At 43.3% G+C, this 21,309-nt stretch overlaps 1 protein-coding gene across 3 annotated transcripts; it reads left to right on the plus strand.

Moving 5' to 3' along the window:
- Positions 1-9,427: 9,427 nt before the first annotated feature.
- Positions 9,428-20,966, plus strand: eda (ectodysplasin A). Of its 3 annotated transcripts, none has more exons than XM_069670155.1 (8): positions 9,428-9,833; positions 15,881-15,980; positions 17,916-17,954; positions 18,268-18,438; positions 18,788-18,822; positions 18,944-18,995; positions 19,516-19,646; positions 19,945-20,966. In XM_069670155.1, exons 1-8 carry the CDS (start codon positions 9,504-9,506, stop codon positions 20,203-20,205), a joined length of 1,119 nt encoding a protein of 372 aa, XP_069526256.1. In that variant the 5' UTR covers positions 9,428-9,503; the 3' UTR covers positions 20,206-20,966. The 3 variants fall into 3 exon arrangements, with proteins under 3 accessions (XP_069526256.1, XP_069526257.1, XP_069526258.1); XM_069670156.1 differs by having other exon boundaries at positions 19,516-19,640; XM_069670157.1 differs by having other exon boundaries at positions 18,268-18,429.
- The last annotated feature ends 343 nt before the right edge of the window (positions 20,967-21,309 follow it).

The following is a 21,309-nucleotide window of genomic DNA, read 5'->3' on the forward strand; positions in this document are numbered from 1 at the left end:
TCATTGGTTAGCTGAGCCCCAGATTCCACATTGCTTTCCCAGACACGACTTGGTTCTTGGAACGAGTTGTGAGGCTGATAGTTTTAAATTGCTGCTTGATGCTTTCTGAAATAAACTGGGACTTTATTTAGAAGTAAAATATTGTATTTTTGGCCATTGTTCAGTCTGAAAAATCCACTTTGGCCCAGACTGATTTATCTTTACAACCAAATGATGGATGAAACTTTGTACAGACATCCATGGTCCCCAGAGTGTTGCTTGTTGCTTTTAGGCCAGATGTGAGGGTGTGGTGTCGGCCCAGTAGATTGAGCAAAAGAAGCATAATATGTTATTTGGAATTGGCTGGCGGGCATTCACATAACTGTTCATCGAATTGTATCTACAGAAAAGAGCGCGGTAGGTCAAATTTGAACCAGCAGTAGCTTGTCATGGTTAAATAGTAAATATTTTTACTATTTATTATGTAATTTGTTGCCACATCCTTTAGTGATTGCTCTGCCCACTCCCAGTTGTAAATCCATGTGCACGGTCATCCCCATCTCTTCACTCTCAATAAAGTTGTTATGAAAACTGATAAAAAATGGCACTGAAAACTATAAAAATAGGAGCAAAGTTGTAAAATCAAATTGAAAAGTTGCTTTATGTGGTTCATAGCTACATAAAAAACAACAACAAACGTGTATAATATAAGCCCCAGACAGAGAGATTTGTACAAAGAACACATGATTCTTCCTCTTATTGAGAATATGGACATTAAACTTGCCAGGGAGCTTTTGGTGGAGCTCTGGTAGTGAAACTAGAGTCTCTACTGGAAGTGTCTGAGAGGAGGATGCTGAGGAAACTCCTCAGTATCATGGACAACACCGCCACACTGGAGTCATACTAGAGCACCTTCAGCGGTAGACTGAGACCACCGAGGAGCACCACAATAGTCTGCTAAAGGTTTTTGATACAATAAACAACAGATACTTTTACAACAGTGAAACAAGAGTCATAAAACTCAAATGCATACCCAATGTAAACAAGAACAATAAACCACTTACAACTAAAATTCCAACCATAGTCACCACAAAAAGCATTTGCGGATTCGCAAAATACTTCTGTTAGGATATGAAGCAACAGATTCATCAGACGTTTTTTATGGCAACAACAACACACAACTCCTGCTAGCTAGCTGCCTGCCAGCTGTGGCTAACGTTAGCCCAAAGCACACAGCACAACAGATGTGGTGTTATTACTGCGCGTCTTATGACGGGTCGAGTTATTGTTACTAGTGAGTTACTTATTTACTGACATTCAGCTCTCGGCGGTTACTTACAGTTTTAGTACAGCTCGTCCACGCCGTGTTCTTCTTCGCGTTTCTCGTTGTCCTCCTTGCCCACCATGTTTGGCATCACGACGTCCTTGTTAGCTAGCACTCTCGGTGCTTGAATTAGCAAGCGTCCCGACATTATCCACTCTCCAAAAGCAGCACGGTTATCTTTAACACACTGGACTGCCATAACTTGCTGCGTTTCACCTGATTGGCGGACGTTTGAAATAACAGCAACACTAGAAACTAGTCTAACTTTAGTACGTTAATGTTGTCCCGCAGTTCAATCAGACTTGCCGTGATACAATCAACCAATCATGGCGCACGACAAGCGGAGAAGTTCAAATGTAACTGCGTACGTCATGACGTAAAAGAGAAATTATTATTGTTTAGTTTTTTTATACACATAAGTCAGTATGATGTCTCTGGATGTATATACTGCACTTTTTATTGCATACATATTTGAATTTATAAAAAATACCTTGGCGAGGGAGGGGCTTACTCTTTTTCACCCTGCTGGCCCCGCCCTCCCATTGCCACTGGGCATAAATAATCACAGGATATCTCTTTCACCCAAAGTAAGTCACAAAAAAGCCTGCAGGTGAAACGCAGGCTCTGTGCAAGCGCCATGGCCAGGAAAAAGCTGGACTTCCCTGTGTTGGATCTTTTCCTGGTCCCTGTGGTGGCATTTAGAAAAAAAGCCAGCACAGTTGAGCCAGGTTTGTCGACAGGAATGGCTGTGTGTAGTTTACTGTCATCACATTACGTGACGTCTGGATATCAGAGAGCACATTTTTCAAACACTTGTCTCTTGCTGCCTGTTAAAATCACCAATGTGTGAAGGTGCCTGGTGCAGCTGCATCAATACTGGTATTTGTGTTGAGATTGTCTGTCAGAATAAACTCAGAATAGCAGAGATTTCATGCTTTAAAATGAATTAGCTCATTTCAGATGAATGAACCTTTGCCACGTCTGCCTGGGCAATTTGATATGTGGCTCTCCTGGTGTGCTGCAAACTACTTCCTTGTAAGTTGTTTTCTTTCTCTCTGGTGAACACAACAGCAATTACTTTCAGTGCTTGGCCTTTTCACACCTCCCATTCACATTTTTTTTTAGAGTCTGTCCATTCAGCTGTTCGGAGAAAGGAAGGAGGGGTCGGATTGTTTAACTACATCCATTTCCCAGTGAGAGCGCTCCAACCATTCATCTTGTAGAGTACAGGTGAATTCACCTCCATAAGGAAGAAAATATGAACACTGACCCGGGCAATCGGGTATTTGTCTTCCCAGCTATGACTGCTCGGGGGAAGTGGGGCTCTAAGTTGAGAATAGGAGTAAGATTGAGGGAGACAGAGAAGAAGGATGTGTGGCAGAGTGCACGCTTGGCAGTATATGAAATGGACTCAGGTCACTGGGTCCTTGGTAGGAAATGGAAAAAAGCCCTGGTGTATGAGAGTCTTAGATATCCCGACATGATATTGTGGAGGATTCAGGGAAGTCAAATCAAGGAGGTGACACTGCGATATATTGTTCCCATTGCATACCGGGAGAGAATATAAGCAAGTATAACACAAACGCAGGGAGAAATAAACAAAGAGAGAGAGGCTGAAGGGAAGATTACCTCTGGGTTCACCTCAGGTGTGCCTCTTGATCATGCTGTTGGTCTGGCTTAGAGGTTTTGATATAGGTAGTGACTGTTTATTGAAGCTGGCAGAGGTGGCGGCCTCACACAAGCCTCAGAAACAAGCAGCGTGGAAAACATCCAGGGAGCGGAGAGACCGTAAACCATCATCCTGGCACATATAAAGGCTCACATAAACATGCATCTCACTCATATTTCACTTCTCTATTAGACTGAGCTCCGCAGCACATCCAAGGTTTACAAGTGTCTACAAGAAGATAGTCTAAATTATCACTCGATCACCGTACACGCTCTGGGTTACCGAGCAATTTGATGCCTAAAAACTCAAAGCGTAAACATTCCTGCGATGATGGAGCTGGCAGCCGAGCAGGAAAAGTCTGAGTGGGATAATGACTCAAAGTGTTCAGATTCATATCTTGTGAATTCTTTCCGGTGACATTCTTTTCATTGTCATTTTTTTAAGTAAACACAAAGAAAGACACATTAGAAAATGTTCTAATGAATCTGGAAAATTACTATTATATTTCTATTAACATCATTTTTAACCACAACTTAAATTCAGTGATGTATGCTTCACTTGGCTCAGTTAGCATGTAAGGTAACTATATTCTGTTTTTTTATTATAAAGAGGCACCACATGTCAACAAGGGAAAGGGTCACTCTGGTAATAAACCATTGACTGTATATAAAGATGGACTAAGGTCCTCCATCACCTCTCATTGTACTTATTTGAAGCCAAAATACCCCCCTGACGAGCACTGCCATCTTGCGTTGGTGACGTTATTTGGAGCCAGAGACTGCGCAGTAACTATGTCCCGCCCCTTCCGCTTACCAAAACACACATTTAATTTACTGGGGAAAAAACAGCAAAGGTCCTGCACACCGGCGTATTAACAACAGAACAGCTTCTTGTCTTGGTCTGAAGTCTAGACTGTATAAAAAGATGGACGACATGACAGCTGCCCCCTGCTGACTGGCTGCAGTATTGCTCATAAATCGCCTCCTCCATGTTAACAGATGGGACATGAGTCAAACTATAAAATCAAAATACACGCCAAATGAATTTTTCTCAAACATGGTTTCTGTCAATATAGTTAGTTCTTATCATGCTGATTTACGTCCAAGTGTTGATTTTTCTGACAAGTTTATTTTTTGTTAGTTATTTGATGCTGTAAAAAGGATGATTGACAGCTCTGTTGACAAATACGGCTCCTGCAGCCAATCTGTTCCACATTAGCGGAGTAGAGGAGGAACGGCGAGAGGAGACGTAACTAAAACAATCACTGCAGTCTGAGAAAAATTTATTTGGCATGTATTTAGATTTTATAGTTTGACTCATGTCCCATCTGTTAACATGGGGGAGGCGGGCTTTATGACCTATACTGCAGCCATTCAGCAGGGGGCGCTCAAAATGTTTTGGCTTCACTTTTAGTGAGCTGTCATGTCGCCCATCCTTTTATACAGCCTATGTGATGAACCCACACATAATTAAGTCTGCATTTCCCCTCAGCTCTACAGAGAATTTGAGCTTATTAGGCCTGACATTTTGGTTTCCTGGCACGCAACTTTGCTGTTGTGGTGTTCTCTCACAGCTCTCATAGTGCCGATTTCAGTAGCAAATAGCTGGTAAACTATGCAGTGGAAAAGGTACTATATTTGGGCGCCCTAGCTCATCAGGTAGAGCAAGTGCAATCAAGACCATCATTTACTTACGCATTAATAAAAGAACAGTGATGTGTTTCTCTGGGTTCTTTATTATGTAGTTGATCACATTTATATTCCTGTGTCACATGACTGTGCTGTATACGTCTCTCAGGTCCTCTGCTTTTCATTAAGAAACACAATTATAAAATCCTGCTCTCGTGTCTCTGCTGATGGTGCTGCAGTGTAACAGCGAAGGTTACTCACAGAGGAGTACTGCTGAGCTGGAGGCAAGGCAAAAAATTACAGCCTTTACAGCAAAACATCGCTGTTTAATAAAGCGCCTCAAACAGTGAAAACTTGGCACAGGAAAAAGGCTTCAGGGTGGGGAACTTTAATGAAAGTGTGCACAAACTTCAAGTTATAAAAGAGAGTTCAAATGTTAAATGGATGCAATTTTACTTTTAACCTGCACTGGTTCTCTAAAGGCAAGCTATGATGTGCTATATCTGAGCTATATCTTGGCATGCTGAAGTCTTGACCAATTACCGGATGATCCTGTTCCTGTTCTGTTCTTAAAGCGTCACTAATCAATATTTCATATTACAAATGCTCTAAGTGGCTCTGTGTTATGTGAAAGGAAAGCTAGAGAGAATTGTCACCAGACAAAAACTACATGAAAAAGCTGTTTCACTCCACTTTAACATCTTTCAGCTCATGTCAGCTCATTGCTTTTGTGTTAAGGTTTTCATTCAGTCTCACCGCTCTTATGATCGTCACTGCCATCCGCAGTCGGCAGCTATTTCCTTCCAGCAGTAAAAAGCTTTGGCACACCCAATGTAAGCTATTTAAAACCGATCTGCAAGCAGGCAAATTAGCAAGGAGTGGGAAGTTGGTGGGGCCCAAAACAGAGCTGAAAGGAAAATGAATATTGGATTTATGCTAATCAAGTGGACTAAAACAGGACTTCATGTGAATGATAAAGTTACTCCATTTTGTGCCATGACATTAAAGCACATTTTACATCAATAAAACATAATGCATTGTTGCAAGCTTAATCTACCAAACAGTATATAAAGCAGTTAGAAAGTGCGCCATCTCAGGCTACAGCATGCTGCTTACAGGTGAATGAACTAGCATGAATGATGCTAGGCTTTATACTGTATTATTCAACACTATAATGAGTCATTCTACTGCTTATATTTATTTTGAGATACATTTTTGGTGACAGTACTTTAACTTGCAACTTTTACTTGTGATTGTGTATTTTTTTTAACTTGGTAGTATTATTAGTTTTACTTTGACAGTTATTGCATGGCCTCGTGGTGAGGATGTACAGAAGCCCTAAGCGGACATGCATCCATATATTTTATTTATTCCGTTTTCCAGAGTAATATCCGGTTGTTTTATCAAGATCTCGACTTGTGCTTGTGATAACGGGATATTTAGGCCGGTCACAGTGCTACGCCATGCTGCCATCGCCCACACTAATCACCAGTTATGATCATCTGACGTTACGGTGGTATGGAGTTGTTATCGTAAGATAACGAGATAAAGAAGTCGAGATCTCAGGAAAACAACTGTAAGTTACTCGTTATCACAGGAAAACAGAGCAGATAAAATGCACGGATCCATATCTGCTTAAGGCTTCCGTATTATTATTACTATTAATATTAATGTATTTCATTTAAAAGGGACCATGTACAGTTTAAAACGTAAATGTCACCATCTGATGCATTGTACCAGATTATAGCTTTAAGCTAATTCACATCTGTCGTCCCTTGGCAGATCAAATCAATAACACAAAGCTACACACAAATTAGCGCATCATAAATGTATGCTTGCCAAATAAAAGCAAACCATAAAGACCATAAGATGGAATTAAAGGTCAGTGAGTGCAGAGCTGAGCAGCTTTTAACAGACTTTTAAATTTGGTCCATGTCCCTCCCTTTCACCTGTGTTATTTTACTGCCCCATGCAGTAAAGCCATGCACCCAAAAATAATATAAAACAAAAGCAGTAAATGAAGCAAGTCTAAAATGGTTTTGTGCACTGATTCCACTGAACATGATTGCAAAGAAAATGCAAAAATCCTTTGCATGCTAAAAAGGCCACTTCTCTGCACCGATCCTGTGTGGAATAAGAAAATCAATTAAGTTCAGCCAAAGACATCCACACAACAGTCAGCAAACAGGAAGCATCAACAGCCGTCCAGGGCAGAAAGCAGCACAGTGTGAGAGGAGAGGAAAGCTCTCAGATCCTGATAAGGACTCTTAAGACAGACACCCACAACGAGAGTGAATTAATCATTGTTCAGGGAAATGGGAGATGTGGTCCAATTTACAGGAGATTTATAGGTAGGAAATCAAATGCCACAGCATATCAATTAGCCAAGGTTACACCTCCGCAATTCAACGTGCAGAAACAATGACTCCTGAGAAAGTAATGTGGTGGAGAGGTCTGAAACAATTTGCCCTAATGTGCGATGCTATTATTCTATTAGCCGTGAATCACTCCAGCTCGGACGTGATTCCTCATAACGGCCATTCAAAGTCAATCTTCATTTGCGCTCTTTTATCAATGGGGAGGAAAAATTTACCGATAGCACCTCTTCAGTTGAGACCGAGCAGCCATCATCTCCCAACAGCTCGTTGAAGTCACGAAGCCTCAGCCCACCACACGGCTCTCCACGGTGAAAATATAAGAGTGCCTATGCAGAACTGCATCATCTGGCAGGGAAAGCCTCTAAATCTTGTTATAAGCTCAGAGAGGATAGAGTGGCACACCATTTATGTACGCTGCATTGATGCCCGCGGGATGTTATAAGAATTATTCCTCCTCTTTTTGATGCCAGAAAAACAATCATCAAAATACCGGTTGTAATTGTCACAGGCTCGTGTGAGGTGACGTGTGTTGGTTCGACCTCTGCATCAGGGCCGCCTGACCTCATCTTTTCACAAAACCAAAAAGATGCAAAATGCAAGAAGATACAAAATAATACCCTAAAGCAACTCCTCATATAAACTAAGCCAAAAAAAAAAGTATCAAAAATGGGTAGAAATCATAGAAGATGCATGTGCCTAACTATCCCAGCTCTAAATGATCTGCCTCTGAAAGTCATTGTGCTGCTGCTCGGATGAAAAGCGTAGCAAACATGCTTAGGCTGAGCCCTCAGTCACAGGCCCTGTGAGGGTTACTTTGAATGTCTTTGCCTCTTTGATTTCACCATCATATACTCGAACAATGAAGGAAAGAGAGAAGGAAAGCAGGTTCCTTAATATGTGATCGATAGTCCTCAAGAAAGCTGTATAAAAATCCACACACAGAATATTAATATAAGATTCTGTTTCATTTCCCAGCCAATGTGAGGATATTTTATGATTTAAGTTCAAGTTCATCAGGACACTGGCATGTACTATTATTGATTTATGGCTTGGCAATGCTGCCCTTCAGTGGCAGCTGACTAGAATCACTTTTTTTTTTCCCACAGATGAGTGAAGGGAATGAGACAGATTGTGGTGAAGAGAAATGGGCCATGTTACAGTGGCAGTGAGAGCAAAATGAGAAATATTGTAATGAATTCTGGCCTCAACTTTGTGCTGAAAACATTTCACGGTGATGAAATGCCCATATTCGGATCTCCAAAAGTCATTCCTCTCTATTATTTTCCTCGACAATACAAAGCGAAAGCCGGCGATTCCTCAGTGTCTGTCGGGGTGAGCTCTTATTATGAAAGAGTGCACCTCTCTGTAGGTCAAGTGCACTCAAATGTCAAACTTTGTCCCACAGAAATAAAGACAGATGTTTTGTGGCACTTGCCTGAAAACTAATCTAAGCTGGTGATCCATCAAGCGCCTTAAAGTTTCAAGCCCGCTCGGTGCACTGGTTTCATCATCTCAAGGACACACTGAGCTCAAACTACCTCTGGTTCCCTGCTTCAGAGATCAAAGTGTCGACATCTGAAGAGAACAAAAGTGGGGTCTGCTTTGGATGTCGAAAAATGTAGAAACTGCAGTGCCACGTTCAATCTTGTTAAAGCATTGTCCTCAGCTGGCTTCATGGTAACACAAATGTCAAACTTTTCCTGCATGTCCGGCTGAGTGACGCATGTTTAGAGTCTTTGATGGTGTTGTACACAGACTGCTGCTGACCTCACTGTGACTTTGACTCTCTTCCAGGCCTGCTATCATACTGCCTGGTCCAGATGTAATTGAGTATAATTGTATAATGTCTGTTTAAGAATATAATTTGCAATACTTTTCCACTCTTTGATGAAATGGATGCAATCATCAACCGCTTGTTCTTTTCAATAACAACACCGGGCAATATTTACCAGGAGTTTGAATCAGGTCTGTGCCACCCACATAACAACAACAAAATGCCAAACAGAGTTCTGTCATGAAAAATAGCATGTCTGAAGCCTGAAACACATAAAACACATGCATAAACATACACATTACATCAGAGACTAACCCTCCCCGTTTACACTCATATAAAGGAAAATAAATGTTTGAGGAAGGTCACGAAATGTGCCCTCAAAGTGAGACATAATCACACGACAGATTGAACAACAAACATAAAGAGGGGGGTATCTTCACATCTTATAATAATCATCTCTTCGGCGTTGCAGTTGCTCCTTTTGTCCATTAGGTGTCGCTCAACTACTGCACCTGGCTCATCCAGCCCCCAACCTCTGGCCCGGATTGTCTGGCTTCGTAATTGTCCTCAGCCAATCACAGCCGAGGTGGGCGGGTCTCCATTGTTACTACAGATACTCGAAGAAGTTTGCGCCGACCTGCTGCTGCTGCACCTATGAGTTTCCACGTTGATGAATAGCCGCGGCCCGCGCGAGATAAAACGAGCCGATTATGCCGAGATAAAGAGCGTCTGCCTCGCGCTCAGTCCGATAATGGCATGCGATGGTTCATCCGCGGAGGATTTCCCGGACAAAGTGATGCCCAGAGCGGCTCCCTGCACGTGCAGCAAGAAGTGCAGGAGTCGGAGCAGCAGCAGTGTTGTCTTCCTGGGATTATTCCTGCTGTCGCTGTGTCTGCACGCTGTCACCCTCGTCTGCTATTTGGACCTGCGCTCCGAAGTCAAAAGGGAAATTATCCACCAGAAGCGGGACACCATGTTGACACTAGCGGGGAGTGACCTGGCTGACCCGGCGGCGGTGCTCTCCCCCGGACACCCGCGGATACCGGACCCCGGGAGCAGCCGCGGCGGAGAAGGTCATGAGGTAAAAACACCATAAAAACCAAAAAGAAACTGTTAAAATGTAAAGTTAAATGAACAGCCATTCAGTGTCATTTAAGACGGCATTGTTTTCATTCCTCTCACGGAGGCTGTTCGTGTTCATTCACCTCCGTCCGTCCTCCTGTTCCCGTATCACGGTGTCAGGTTTTTTGTCTGTACTCTGTCATGGCATGTTTCTGGGCAACTTATTTTACAGTAGCCTGTCACGAAGTTTTACCAGCTCAGTTTCCAGACAAATATGTTTTGAAGTAGGGCTCCTGTGTGCGTGAGTCAGCCTCTTGGACAAAGATGCACCAAGGTATAGTCTTCAAGTCTGTCACCTGGCCAAAGTGTCGTTTTCAGGTAAACATATCAGGGAAGTCAGGTGAGGTATTGTACAGAAATGATGCCTTCATTACAAGAAGAAAAGAAGATACGATGGGTATCATTTTATTTTTGCCTTAATCAACCCCCATTTAACCCAATTTGTCCTGTTTCCAGCTCTCCCTGAACAGACAGAGGTTGATGCTCAAACCTTAGGCAGCCTGCCCAGCTGGATCCCCACAGACGGGTCAGTCAGTGTGCTGCAGCAGGTGGACGGAAAATTAACTGGATCACCAGCAGGTGCAAAGCCCAGGGGCTGATGTAAATTCATCAGGACTTAGATGGGGCAGTTGGTACTTGGATCTGAGCCAGCCTTGTCTCACATGTGTTTTCTTTTCTGGCAGCGGCCTGATTGAATGTTCAGTGTGTTGTCTGTGGCTTTGGCAACAGCCGCCCCCCCTCCTCTTCCTCACCACCACCACCTCCTCACACTCCCTAATCTCATCAGTACAAAGGGACCAAGTGTAGGTCTCAACTTTGCTTGTTCAATTAGCTCATGTGTCACCGGTTGTGTAACCTTTGAGAGAAAATGATCCTCTGTGTGGGGCATTGGCTGGACATGAAGTTGTGCAGAACCCCTAAACATGATAACCACCCGGAGGAGTTTGTACAGGATGGAGGCATTTATGTCTCTGTAGGAAACATTATCGAGTTCAGATGCTGGTTTTTGGTGTTTGTAATATTTTCCTTTCACAAGTGGAAAGCTCAGCCTATTCATTTAGTGCTTTGCAAAGCTTATTTTAGTTTGGTTTCCCTGGTTAAAACCGAGCGAGATGGGCTCTGGTATTCAACCCAGATGGTGACGCTTCATGAGGTGAAAGACTGTGGCCCAGCTGTAAATATTTAACAGCGCTGTGATGCTGTCCGTGCCAGATGTCTGCATTAAACAACTCTGATTACACATCCCACAGTTTACATAGTTGGAGAAACAGGAGCATGTGGCATTTGGACGCAGCGGCCGCACTTGTTAGCTTTGCAAGCATTTCCTTTGAAGAGTCTTTTTTTGTGCAGCAAAAAATTGTTTATTGGATTTCTTCACACAAGTCTTCATCAAAGGCACTTGAGCAGCATGAGTGAAATTGAATGCGACGGGCAGGTATACAGACAAGTGTAACAGAACATGAACAGTCATCCCAGACAACAAGCAACGCCAAAGTGATCACGTATAGGAACAAACATTCACTCTGATGCAGCGTTTCAAAGTTTACCTCTGCTCAGATGTTGAGATGTTTTCTGGACAAGACGCGTGTTGTGGCTTCCTATCATGTCATAACAGTTTTGCACACCTATTTGAGTGTGTGTCAGATAGTTTCAACTGAGCATGCACTGTCGAACGTAAATCAGCCATGCTAAACGGCGTGCCCAGTGAAAATCAAGAGGTATTATTCTCCCCTTTAGCGTTTTCTTGAGTCAAACAGAACTGGAAGAGAACCGTTGTTCTGTTTGGATCATGGTATTTAATAGGATACGGTTATTTTTAATTGGGAAATTATGCGGACAGTCTTAACGTGTAAATATCTTCTCTTAAGTGCCTGTTGGAAAAGGCGTATCTAGGGTTTCTTGTTCATTAGTTTGAATAAGAAAAGCACAAACTATCCTGTGTTCATTCTGGGAGTTAATGTATTTTTAATCAACTTATTACATTCAATTTTTCTACTTTAACTATAACTCGCCATTTGTTTAACTGGCCCTGAAAAAAAAAGACTATTTTTTTTAGATAAACACCTGTTCTGAAGAAAATGGTTGTCATTATAACTCCCAGATCAGGATCTTGGCGATACAAGCTGTAATACGAAAAGCTTTTGATCAGTTGTAAGAAACAATTTTATCTGTCCGGATATCTGTTTTCACAGATGTTAGTGCAGAAATTGAAACAATATTTTTTTATCCGGTCTCAACTTGTTCTAAAATTTCCTAAAATCTTTCCCAGAAATGATTGCTCATTGTAGCAGGATATGATACAACAAAGTGCGAAGAAGAATGGACGCCTCTTGATTGGACCTTCGCTGCAGAAATGCACCTAAAAATTACGTACCACTTAACATCTCGCACCTTTTCAGTTGCTTCTTAATGAGAGCAGATGATGTGGTCATTTATGGTGCGAGCCTGGGACGTGAATAAACAGTCTTCCCTTCAACAGTCTCAGTTGTTATGCCCTTGAGCAAGGCAGTAAACCCCAGCTGTCCAGCAGATCTGCGCAGTTCCCAACAGTAAAAAGCCCCTCCCAGGTGTGTGTGTGTGTAGCTCTTAGGCCTGAAACACGAGCGTGATGCAGAGCTTTAGTGAACAAGAGCAAGTGTCTCTGGCACTCAGCCTGACCCTCTCTCACCTGACCTCAGAGTGAGACATAACAAAAATCCACCCATGGAACACTTAATTGTGTTAGCTTGGATTGCTTTTTATTCTTGCCTAACATTTTTCTTATAACCATTATATGAAATAATTTTCTCCTCTGATGTGTGCCTTCAAAGTCTCACAGGGAACAGATGCTGAAACATCTGGAGTCTAGTTAACGGCTATTAAAAGAGTCAGTTTGATGGGACCCAAAGTCCTCAGCAGCGTACGAGCTCTGGGGCGCCAGGGTGGGCTGTCACCCACATCTACTTTAATTGTGACCAGTGCATGATTAGTTAAAACAGCAGAATCATGTGTACCGATAAAACTAGCCTCCGTGTGAGGATCTAAGTGGAGTGGACACAAGTGTTATTGAAGCACAAGGCAGAGGAGGTGGAAACATCAGAGATACGAGGCTGCAAACTCTTCCACATAAGACTGAACCGTCTTGACAGACGGATGGCGTACACGCCCAGTAAAAATTAAGTCCAGAGTCACAAACATCCACCAAAATAATAAATTCTCAAGGCATTCACTTAGAAGTCACTTTGCCAGCAAGTGTTGCAACAATGTGACACGTGATTGGCTGCTGACAGGCAACATTTCCCTTAGGTTGAGCTCCACAGCTTTTTTAGATGACAATCTATGGATGCTGTTATTAAATTACCCGAGTTATGGTTGAAAACATATGGGTCTTCCAGAGAGCTGTGTCTGATATTGGCTGGGGTACGGACACTCCTTTTTGTGTTATATTTAAGAAGAAACACGCCGTCATTGTCCCGTCCAGGAGTGTGAATCACAGGAGTATTATAAGCCATCTGTTATCAGCACTTTGCCTGCCGTTACACTGAGTAACGCTTGTTCAGCAGCGATGGGCACCCTGTCTGCATCTGGAGCCCGCAGCCACAAGCCCCCAGTTTCACCTCCTCAACTTTGTAACCTCACGTTCTCAACCGCAACTTAGTGACTAATTGTCACTGCTGGTCCAAGTCCTTCGAGGAGTTACCGCCACAAGAATGCGAGCGCGGTACAGAGACCGAAGCTGTAGCGTGTTGTTTCCACAGACAGCTTAAATGTCAGGGAGTTTGGGTTTTATAAGCTGCAGATACAAGCTGTTGTAATACTAAGTGTTAATAGGGCAAAAAGAAGTCTTGTGATGGCAAAATTACACATCCCTGCGGTGACTGAATTTTAGTCATATCCTCACGGAGCAACAGGGAATCGCGTCCTCTGCGCGCAACAGCACCCCCCACGCTTTGAAGATTTGAAAGGCCTCTAATTAATAGCATTTTTCCCCCTTGTGCTGAAAAAAGAATGGTTTACTCAATAGTTGGCACTTGGCATACATACCAACACGTTGTCATCCTGATTTACTGTAACTCTGCATGCCTTTGAAGGCTGTAAATGTTGTAATGAAGTCAAATGAAGCAAACAACCGTTTCTCATAGTCGTTTAATGGAATAACTTTTTCAAAAGATCACTTTGTTGCCTTCATCTCATGCACCAGTTTGGTAGCAGCCCAGCAGATTGCTTGTTTGTTTTTTGTCGTTCTGCTGGAGCTTAATCTCGGGCCAGAAATTGGCTGTTGAATCATGTTTGGCTGTCAGAACAGACGAAAGTGTAATGCCATATGCCTGAACATACACCCCGAATCCTTTGAGAAGTAAAAGCCCCCTATATGCCAACAGCTGGAGACGAGATGTGGAGACACCTGCGCACCAAATGAACAGCAAACGTCGCTGCTCGCGGGAACATCTGGAGGTCTGTGTGTGTCGATAAACCGTTCCAACACACACTCCTCCATCGGGCTGGAATTCCCGTGCTTATAAGGTCAGACATGGCTGGCAGCTGGACAGGCATGTAGACTTTAACTGCTTTGAGCTTGCCCAACACAGCCAGCGGGGGGTGTTTGACATGATACAGCTCATCCCTCACCGCAGGAGGGGGTTCCCACATCTGAGACGAGGTATGGGAGAAAACTCGAAACATAACTTTTCTTGTCTGTCTTCTTATGGTCTTTCAGTGGCTCTGCTCGCTGAAACCACACAAAGAGGCACTGGGAGTTCACGCTGCTTTCAGGAGAAGGAGATTTCTCGCCGTCGGGGTTCAACAGCTATGTTTACTCAAGCGTAACAAATGGAAACGTGGAATATGTCATGTTGTACCCAACTGGCCCTAAGAGGTCAAAGTGTCTGTCAGTAAGCTTGTCTGATCCCCAGCAGTGAGAATAAACGCTACATCATAATTTATTATCCTCTGATCCGTGCTAAGGTGCAGCACGTGTCGCTGCTTTGGAGATGTCAGTTATCCAAACTCCAAGCAGATGTCCAGCACAAATACAAGTTGTCTGATCTGTCCTCAGCTATTGAGCGCCTTTATCTTTCACTCCTACCATTATTTACGCTGACACTCCAAAGTGTGACCGAAAGCGATCTCGTATATCTGCGCGGCTCGACGAAAAGAAGCCTTTGGGTGGTCTTGTTGTGTTTCGAGCGCCGAGTTCCCTTTTGTCTATCTGGTTCTGGGAGTCCTCCAAAGATGTCATGAACTGGCTGTCTTAACCGAGGGCGACTTTGAACAATCTGCGTTTCTAAACTTCTGAATCCTTAGCACGGAATGGCTTTTGTTGGTTGTCAGAGCCGGTCGCGTCTCCGGCGTGTTACAGTCAGTTCAGCGCGTCCTGCAGAGTTCATGTGAATTTAGGACGACCAGAACCAGTCACACAAGAACACAGGCATGCGGTTTGGCCCGTCACTCACTCGCCCATGGGAACACCCCGCCGCTGTAGCATAGCTTTAGTTTTTTTTTAGGGATGAGCTCAGAGCAGCTCCATCAGATCCTTTTCTTTGACTCCATTTTTTTTAGCTTATTCATGCCACCTCTCAATAGGGCTGGGACCAGGTGCCTGTGAATGGGTATTGCTATCACATTAACCGCAATTCATGCCCTCCTTTTGTGGTAAGAGGTGAATTTTGGAGCAGTCGTGTCCAGGTGACTGTCTCAAACGGCAGAAACACAGACAAGAGTGACTCTGGTTACAGGATGGGTTACAGCCCCAATGGGACAGACAATGACTTGGCCGCAAATGAATGTGCCGGCTGACGGTGTCTCAAATGCCCCAAGTTGTGTCTGTGCAAACATTATACCCGAGAACAGAAAGGCCACTTGTAACACGGGTTTCGCTCTCAAAAACCTTGTATCACTCATTTTTTGGCTTCGGTGAATAAATCTGAGATGCTCCTGGCCTGTTTGAATATTCAGAGGGAAGTCTGTGTGCAGAAAGCTCTTTATGAATTTTTCATGATCATTAATATTTTCTTTTGTTTTCACCAGGAGAAGTTACTGCACAGAAATAGCGACTTCCACGCCACGGAGGACCACAGGGGCATAACTCAGCGAGCGAAAAGGAGTCCCGGCAAGCAGCCAGAAACAGGCATGTTCTTCTTCTTCTGTTATTTCTAATGGATGTAGCATCTTGTTCTTCTGCTCTCTTTTGTCCTTGGTGCGTTAGTTGCGCTGACACTCTCTGTTAATTGTTTCCCAAGTCTGCCCTTTCACTTTTAAAGCCAAAACTCCAATTTGATTACAAAGAACCCCACAAACAATTGCTCTGTGGTGCACCTGCATCGGTCTATTTTCTGGAAGTACTTGGCAGCCGCCAGCTGGACTGTTTGGCCACGGTCTCCATAACTCTGCCTGGTTGGAGGGGACTCGGTACAGTGTAAATAGCAGGCTTTCGGTGGGCTTAGGGCTCTTTAAATTTGAAAACAGTTTAACAGTTTCTCACTTTTTGTGGAAATCGAATTTTTACTGCTTTGTGCCTACTTAACAAAGCAGCTCCACCACATAATGTTGCCTAGTTTATAGAGCGAGGGATTAAACGGAATGGGATTGATTATTACTTGGATAGCAAACAAGGACAACAAGGAGTTTGGGAGGGTTTCACCAATTTGAAACAGACAGCGAAGCCATTCGCTGATTTCCCCCGTCTCAAAATAATACGAGGTCCCCGAAAATATCTGTTTTATCTGTTTTTCTGAGCAGGTCTCGGCTTTGGAACCCAGCTGTGTTATGTGTCAGCTCTGAAACATCAGAAAATAAAAATCACTTTGTAGAACACGCAGTTAATTCGAAGAACAAAGATATCATCCGAGACTTTCTGGGTCTCATTAATCCCAACAAATTGATTTATCGCAATCAATAGCTGCTCAGAAAGCCATAAGGCTGATGCGTCTGAATGTGCTTTTGTAGTTTTTGTTTAGAATGTGAGCTATGCAAATAAAAAAAGCCGAGCCTTTGAAGTTTCATGTCTGAGTGCAACAAGTGCAGCATGATCACAAGGCATTCCGATGTCTGTGGCGTGACACCGAATACTTGGGGGGAAGTTTAGTGATTGTGTTTAAATTAGAAGAAAAAACTCACCTTTGAGACTTTCTACATAAATCAGTAAAGTCCCGAGCCTCTAAACACTAATCATTCCCAGGTCTCTCCTCTGCTCTCAGCGCACAGACAAAGGCTTTTGTAATCTCAGCCTTAGATGTGTGTGTTTGTGTGTATATGTGTGTGTGTGTCCCTTGTTTGCACGTGTGTGTGTGCGTGTGTGTGTGTGTGTGTGTGTGTGTGTGTGTGTGTGTGTGTTCTGGGCACTCCTAACGGGCACCAGATTCCAGATAGGGCTGCTCGTTAAGAGAAATCTATGCGGATGCATCCAGTCATTTAGCCAGAGGAGAAACACTGGCCATATGTTTGAGGGGGACTCAAACTGTGAGGTTTTAAGGTTAAATGGCCTTTGTAGTTGTAATGACATGGTAAACACAAGAGCAGCGAGACGGCTGTTTGAAAAGGATTCTTCAGCTGCATACAGAGAAAACACACACACGCACACAGATGCACTCTAAGTGCGTTTTGTCTTTCAAGCACTGACATAGATGCCCCACCAACCTCCATGCACGCACACACACACGTGTGTGTTATAAAGGGGAGACACACACGCACACAAACACATGCACACACCCACATGTAGACACACTTTCATCTGCATTCTCCATCTGGGCTTAATTCAAAGAAAAGGATTTTGGCAGGATAAAGTATCTCTCTAATGATCTTCTCCAGTTCCACTGCCTGTGAATGCTTAAGGCACTTGTTCATACAGAGGAGGTGAAACCACACTTACAAATTACTACACTAGAAGATACCACAGACTGACATACCTCCACTCCAGAGCTCAGTGCCGCACATCTGAATCTGTTATTTTAGCCTATTTTAGATACCTACATAGCATGAGCGGGACACTCGAGATGTTATCCGAGATGATAATTGTTCAGGAGAGCATTTCAAGCGTGATCACACTGCTTTTGCTCTCTTACAGAATCGACTGGGAAGGAGAAGAGGAAAGACAAGAAAAAAGGTAAAGCAGAACGTGGCCTACATTTCATTTCTGTTGGTCGTTGTAGTGCTGCGGCTACCTGCTGCTTACTTTCTGTATGTGTCCTTGGAAAGTCCTTTAATTGTTTTGGCTTACAGGGAATGACAGGCTTTCCATATCTGAGTCTGTCCTTTAGGGACCTTCTCCTGCCTGTTTACTCTCTTCATATCAGAATCCGTACAGATTGTTCAGCCATTAGAGGACGATTTTTGATTTCAGGCTATATAAATAAAATGAATCTCCAGACAAAAGTAGTTCTTCTCAGTCTGATGCATATTGCTTTCTCTCTTTACAGGGAAAAAGAGGTCAGTGCCGGGGCCCCCTGGTCCCCCTGGTCCTCCGGGCCCACAGGGGCCACCGGGCATCCCTGGAATCCCCGGTATTCCTGGGAGCAATGCTGTGGGGCCAGCAGGACCGCCTGGACCCCCTGGGCCACAGGGACCTCCGGGCAGTCAAGGTCCGTCAGGTATAAAGCATAAACGACACGATAACACGCTTAGATAGCCGAGAGCGGAGCCAGAGAAGCTGAAAACACCCACGAGTTGAGAGATTTGTTCTTAGATTACAGTACTTTCCTGCATGTCGACGCGTTCCCACACTAGAAGGGGGCTCAGGTTGTCAAAATCGGTGAACTCATTGCCTTCTCAGTGCGAGTCTCTGGTGCAGGCTGTCAAACATACTGTGGGATAGCAGTGATCCATCTTTAAACTATTTCACTGTTTGTTTTGTTTTAATCATCATCTCTTCTCCTCGGCAGTGTCGAAGGCCAGAACTTTTATCTTGTATCTCTCTTTCTCTCTCTCGTATTGTTACAGGGGTTCCCGATAGGACGAAAACAAAAGAATTCCAGGTAGAGTATGTCAGCTTTAAAAATTGAATTTCAGCCGAACACAAAACCCCTGATGAAACAGCTGCTTCTCTTGTTTTACTGCGCATCCAGAGTAGTCACCAGAGATCTTTGTGTCTTTCAGCCTGCAGTGGTTCATTTGCAAGGGCAGGAGACGACAATCCAAGTGAGAGAAGGTGGGTCTTCTGTCTGTTCTCGGTTGTAGTTACACCCCTGTGTTTGACACAGAACAATAAACAGGCCTAATCCCTGTCAGTGTCCTTCGTCAGAGATCTGTGTCTGCAACTGTTCTAATAAACACATCCCAGCCAGAACACATAAACATGCCAGATTCGGTCATTTTTTAAACTTATTTTCTTTATTCGTTGCAGTTTGACTCAGATTTTCTGCTTTAGAGGGCTCAATATTGCTACTAATATGTACATGTATAAGATTATAGTAACCCTAACATAATCCCGTAGCTATTATAGGATTAGTGTACAGTTACAGGCTTATATTATAAGTCAGATATGAGTTAACTCGGGTCAAGAGCAGAAGCCTCCCATGCGAGCAGATTCATCACTTTGTCATGTAAAAGGAGCGTCATTAGCAGGTTTATTTTCCCTGCCAGCACGGAGCTCTGGTTGCAGTTAAAAACCGCTGATAGCTGTTTATGATGACTGTGTGCCTCTTGTTTGTTTGTTGTGACATGTTTAGATCTCTCTGAAGGCATCCTTAGGAACTGGAAGATGGTGTCCATCCATCACCGCGTCTTTAAAATGCACTCTCGCTCTGGAGAGCTGGAGGTGCTGCTGGACGGTGTCTACTTCATATATAGTCAGGTAGAAGTGAGTACGGTCCTTGACGTAACTCTTATAATTTACAGGTCAGACTCAACAGAACTGGCAGTTTCTAGTTAAGATTTAAAACTTGCTTGCTTTCCTTCTCCATAAATGTTGGAGTTGTATATTAAGATATATCTCTTCTGCCTCTGCCTGTGCTTAAATGTGAACGTCTATAACTCAAAGCCTTGTTGGCTACTCTGATATTCCAGCTGTTTCAGCTTTAAATCAGCTCTTAAATATCATGTGGACTTGTTTTGACTACCCCTCTCAGTCTTTTGTGAATTTTATGTCTTTTCACCAGGTGTACTACCTCAACTTCACCGACATTGCCAGCTATGAGGTGATGGTGGACTCCAACCCGTTCCTGCGCTGCACCTGCAGCATCGAGACGGGACAGCGCAAGTTCAACACCTGCTACACGGCTGGCGTGAGCCTGCTGCGCGCCGGCCAGAGGATCTCCATACGCATAGTGTATGAGGACACGCTCATCAGCATGACCAACCACACCACCTTCCTGGGAAGCGTCAGACTTGGAGAGGCTCCATCTGCTGGACAGAACTGATAACTACACAGCACAGCAGCACTGGACGGAAAGGAGAAGTTGCTCATGGTGGACAAATGAGCTGCAACTTTAAACCAAAGTCTTGCCCAAATTGATAAAGTTATGAAAGCCCTCTGGTGACATTTCTGTTTTAAAAAGGACATGATAGACTTTAATGCTTCCCCTCACGTTGATTCTATGCAAAGAGATCCTCATCAAACAAGAGTCTATTTATAGTCTGCATTTTGTGTCAACACAGACGGCATCTCTCTCTCTATAACAAGGAAGGACACTGCGCTGACATATACTTAATATTTACATGTTTTAAGTGCTGTTGAATGATAATCTTGTATCTCCCAAAGCAGAAGCCATTCAAAGTGTTTCATTTGCAATTTTTACACTTGGTCTGTTGAATTAATTTAATGACCGTAACAGTTATAAATAAGTGGTTTAACAAAGGGTTTAAAGCGCCATATGCCCCTGGGTTATAAACATGATTAAAAGATCTATTAAATGTTCAAAGCAAGTATAAAGGTATCCATGCAAAGCTGAGAAAACCCCATTAAAACTGGAGTTATAAGGTCTTCACAGAGCAACAGCACTATATATTTTGCGCACATTTGCACTACAGCATCCCTGCAGAATATCAGTGATATGTTTTGTTACAGTGCTATTGTTTAGTAACCGTATGAATGAATCCATGTGGAAAAATGATAGTTGTTTATACGTCTCTGTACATATTGTATATAAAATGGGATATACTTTTGTAAATGGAGCTGATTGATGGATTAAAATGTTTCATTTTCTGTCTAAAGGCATTTGTCTGTCTTTTGTGTTGGAGCAGCGAGTGGTATTGATTTAAAAGGTTAAAACTTTTCACATTTGAGTCTGCTGGCACGAGTACAGACGAGAACGAGTGATGTTCTTTGACTGAGGCCTTTTGTCTTTATTAAAATGTGGCTTCTACTTTGACTGCAAGTTTCACAATACAATAAATTCCGTGTGTAATCTTCATACAATCTAAATGAGTTCCATCTTGAGAGGCAGAGAGAAGATAGTTCCTCATTTAGAAACTAATTTTGAAACTGAACATTTTAGGTTTCCGGGGTTAACTGACATGTGACC

The sequence above is a fragment of the Semicossyphus pulcher genome, unplaced genomic scaffold (assembly GCF_022749685.1).
Source record: "Semicossyphus pulcher isolate SPU_LCO1_2020_fin unplaced genomic scaffold, fSemPul1.0.p SCAF_2, whole genome shotgun sequence".
NCBI lineage: Eukaryota > Metazoa > Chordata > Actinopteri > Labriformes > Labridae > Semicossyphus > Semicossyphus pulcher.